This window comes from Boleophthalmus pectinirostris, unplaced genomic scaffold (genome assembly GCF_026225935.1).
Source record: "Boleophthalmus pectinirostris isolate CB_2022bp ecotype Guang Dong unplaced genomic scaffold, ASM2622593v1 HiC_scaffold_8, whole genome shotgun sequence".
In the NCBI taxonomy this organism is placed as follows: domain Eukaryota; kingdom Metazoa; phylum Chordata; class Actinopteri; order Gobiiformes; family Gobiidae; genus Boleophthalmus; species Boleophthalmus pectinirostris.
The window spans coordinates 36,217,029-36,221,349 of record NW_026571515.1 but is presented as its reverse complement, the minus strand read 5'-3'; the positions used below and the strand labels follow the sequence as shown (position 1 = coordinate 36,221,349).

At 39.5% G+C, this 4,321-nt stretch overlaps 1 protein-coding gene across 1 annotated transcript; it reads left to right on the top strand.

The window, feature by feature from the left end:
• Positions 1-372: 372 nt before the first annotated feature.
• Positions 373-4,086, top strand: LOC110154003 (P2Y purinoceptor 1-like). The gene is made up of 2 exons (XM_020917936.2): positions 373-1,185; positions 2,090-4,086. The coding sequence occupies exons 1-2, from the start codon at positions 414-416 to the stop codon at positions 2,428-2,430; spliced, it is 1,113 nt and encodes a 370-aa protein (XP_020773595.2). The 5' UTR covers positions 373-413; the 3' UTR covers positions 2,431-4,086.
• Positions 4,087-4,321: the final 235 nt, after the last annotated feature.

The following is a 4,321-nucleotide window of genomic DNA, read 5'->3' as shown; positions in this document are numbered from 1 at the left end:
TACGGGAAATTTTCGCGGGGGTGGGCAGTCATTGTTGAGGTTTCAGATGACATCACAGTATTTTATAGGGCCATATTATTTAATACAGACGGGGGACAGCTAGTAAGTAATATCGGTATAATGCTGTTTTTTGTTGCAATACAGTGAGTTTATTTGTTCTAGTCATTGTAAGAAATGATCAGGTTTAACATTTGGGAATTTACCTTTTGGACATTACATGGCACAAGTACACTGTCATCGAGAGGAAAAACTGAATCTTACCCCCTATCTGGGAGTATAACATCAGATTCTAGGCTCTGAAAACCACTAATAGGCCGACGTTGAAATTATTTCATAAAATTCAGAGAAACACATCTTTACCATGTGGGCTTTCAGTCTCGCAACAGAATGCTATAAACTGTCATGATGCAGTGATGTCATCTCAAACCACAAACGTAGTAAGGTATACAGATGCATCAAGCGTGACAGTGTGTACAGTACAGGAAGTCTGCTCACAAAGCTCCTCATTTCAGTGCTACGCCTTATACAAAATGGATTTTAACAAAACCAAGCCTTTTTGCTTTTTATCAGACATTACTTTCGCAGATAGATTCCTTCCCCCGGTCTACATTCTCGTCTTCATCATCGGCTTGTCTGCTAATATTTGGGGACTTAAATTTTTACTGCAAAACTGGAAGAAATTCGGACACATCAACATTTTTGTCTTTAACTTGGGACTTGCTGATATTTTGTATTTGTTAACTCTTCCGTTCCTGGTCGACTATCATTTCAGAGAGAGAAAGTGGATTTTTGGAGACACTTTTTGCAAAATTACACGGTTCTGTTTTAATATAAACCTTTATGGCAGCATTGGATTCCTCACCTGTATTAGTGTGTACAGGTACTTTTCAATAGTCCATCCTCTGAAGATTATGGGCAAGCTAAGTCCCTCTCGCTCTGCAGTCATCTCAGTTATGGTTTGGCTGTTTGTGGGAGTACAAACTCTTCCAGACATGTTTTTTACTAAGACAAAGGGAAAGAAACCAGGAAAATGTTATGACACAACTTCCAGTGATTTCCTAGAGGAATACCTGAAATACAGTCTAGGTTGGACAGTGACTGGGTTCTGCTTGCCGTTTCTAGTCATGGTGGGATGTTATACTCATGTGATAGTGAAGCTGTGCGGCTCCAGCTCCACAGATACAAGTGAGTACAGACAGATAAAATCAAATGTAAAAATCTGAAAAATGACTGAGGTACAAAAAATGTACCAAGCAAGTCTGATTAACACATATTACACAAAATGGACTTTTGAGCTTTTAACCATGTTGTATTGTTGTCCTCTCATCAAAAACATACCTGGTGTTGTAAAATGCTATGATCGTATTTTGCTCAGATTGTTGCTTGATCGGTAAAAATCCAAACAAGCCTGACTCTGTGGGTCTAATCGTGCTCATAATGACCACATGGCTCCATTAGCACAACATTCACAGGAGAAATTGTACTTGCAGCTGGGCATAACTACACAGACTAGTTCTGAAAATGTCAGTGTTTATCAGTGTTTGTGTGTTTGTGTTTCACAACTAATGATAACTTCAATTTTGAAACATACATTTTTTGAAACATTATATAGAGAAGAGTGCCATAGTGAGCGTCTGCACATAGCGACAATTTGAAAGCACCAGATTTGGGACCCAACCCTATGAAGTTTTACAACTGTGTGAATAACATAGCATGCAGTGTGTTCTGTGAATGTTGCAAAAAGTTCTAGTTAAAACATTTGAACAGGCACAATTATAGTAAAAGGACATCTACATATACAAACAATCCAGTCTACTTTAAATTTTGCTATGATATTTATAGTTTTAATCATTTATGTTTATCTTTATAAACACAGAAATGTCCTCCAATTAAGTATTTACAGTGTAAACATGTGATTATCCTTCTCTCACTGTTCATTCAACACTGCAAAGGCTGTCAGGAGCAGATGTGACCACTGTGGTTGTGACACCCATCTCTATATCTAGAGCAAGGCTTGATCAGGATTATAAAGCTGGAGGATTTACCTTTGTGCATGTTTAGTGTACCTGATGCCCTCCCTCTGTCACAGATCATGTGCTGAAGAGGAGGAGCCTGCGGCTGCTGTTGGTTCTGATCCTTCTCTTCTCAGTGTGTTACATCCCCTATCACGTCCTCAGGAACCTCAACCTGTGCTCCAGAGTGCTGATCAAGAGGAAGCAGTGCTACAGCTGGTTTGACCCTGTCTACATGGCTCAACAGGTGGGCCGAGGCCTGGCGTCCCTGAACCCCGCCCTGAACCCTCTGGTGTACCTCCATGTGAGTGACGAGCTCTCCTTTGGACTCCGGGCACTCCATAGACACATGAGTGTGTTCTGGAGCAGTCAGACTGTTTCTGCATCCCAGGCACAGTCAGTCATCCAGGCCCCCTAAAAAAATAATGCCCAGAGAGGCTTTGAGGAGAGGCACAGAGGTGCAGGAGGGACAGGGATAGCACTGGTGTCCAATTCAATAGAACACCAGCTCTCTCCATGCGGAGAAACTCTTGTCTGCCCCTAGACTCACTATAACCTGCTCAAAGCACCGTCTGTCCTCTCCACTCTGTGCCTCTTATTTCATAAGTAATCTGCGCTAACAAAAACCACATTTATAACACCACAAGAGTTGTGTTCAAGCCTTTTTAAGAGCCATGACGTGCGTGGTGTGTGATGGCCTTAAGTAATTTTTTTCACTTTTTTCAAGGAAACACACAAAACTGTACTGATTCAAAACTGTATTTGTATTTACAATGAAATGATTTACAGTTTAGTCAGTCAGCTGTGTGACTCAAAGCTATAAAATGACTTGACAATGATATGGACCATTTTGTGATCATCTTGTGATTTTAGCCATTTTAAACAGGACTTAGGTCATTATTTTAGGAGGGTTTGCTATTGTAACAAATGTGGACACTTCAGTAAAATGACTTAAGTCTATGTCCCCAGTCATGGAAAACCTTTGGTTCATTCCCTACTTGCTGCACTCTTCAGTTAATACGCAGCAATAATGTGTCCTACCACAGCTATGCAGACCTCAGTCAGATCTATGTCTCACTGGCAACAGGTGAATATGGACCTGTGGATTCACTGCCACTGCATCTAACAAATAACCAGCTAAACTCAGACAAGACTGAAGTCATAGTCTTTGGCCCTCAGAAACAAAGAGACAGTGTCAGCAGTCACGCCCAGTCTCTCTCTCTCTTTAAAACCTTCAAATCAGGCTAGAAATCTAGGGGTAATAATGGACTCAGACTTGAACTTTAACAGTCACATCAAATCAGTAATATCTGCAGCTTTTTAACATCTATAGACATAGCAAAACTCAAAGGTATACTGTCTAAAGCAGATTTAGAGAAACTTATCCATGCATACGTACAGTATATGTATCCATGAGCTCAACCAGGACTAAACATGAAGAGTCAGTTTTTCAGTTATATCTTATCCTGATGTGAGACAGGCCTCTGCTTCTGTTTAGCTGCATATGACTGAAAGGTTCTCATTCTTCTCTTTTAATGTTCATTTTATGTTTATTACCTCTGCCAAGGAGGTTATGTTTTTGCCGGTGTTTGTCTGTTTGTTTGTTTGTTTGACTTTTAGCAACATAACTCAAAAAGTTATGAACCGATTTTGATGAAATTTTCAGGATTTGTTGGAAATGTGAAAAGGAAGAACTGATTTCATTTTGGAGGTGATCCGGAAGAAATCCTGGATTCTGGATCACTTTGAAATTTTAGTTAACATTGTGGTAAATGGGGCCAAAAATGTTTGTTTCTCAATATCTCGGTTAATTATTGACCAAACCCCATGAAATTTGACTCAGGGATGGACAATGGGATCCTCTTTCATATTCCAAAGGCTGATCCGGATCTGATCCAGAAGACTGATTTTATCGCAATTTATATAAAAAATGGGGGTAGTCCTTGGCGGAGGTCTGCGCTCTCTGACTGCTTTTCTAGTTATTTATGTTCTGGTCTGTTTATATTGTGATTTTAATGTTTTGAATTACTTTGTGTATGTATTGTATTATACAAATAAATTAGAATTACAATTATTTAGGCCAATCCCTAATTTGAGTCAATATTTGATATGTGTATGCCTGCTACTCCTTTATTTCTTGTCATTTTGTCTGGAGGCAGGTCTTAGAGTTCCACGTCAATCAAAGTTAACTGCTGTGTGCTGTGTTTTCCCCAAGAGTTCATATCAGCAGATGTGATTACAGCAAATATAATGAAGGTTCAGAAACATGACAGTATTTCTGTGAAATGTTAAATAAAGTTAAGTAGTAG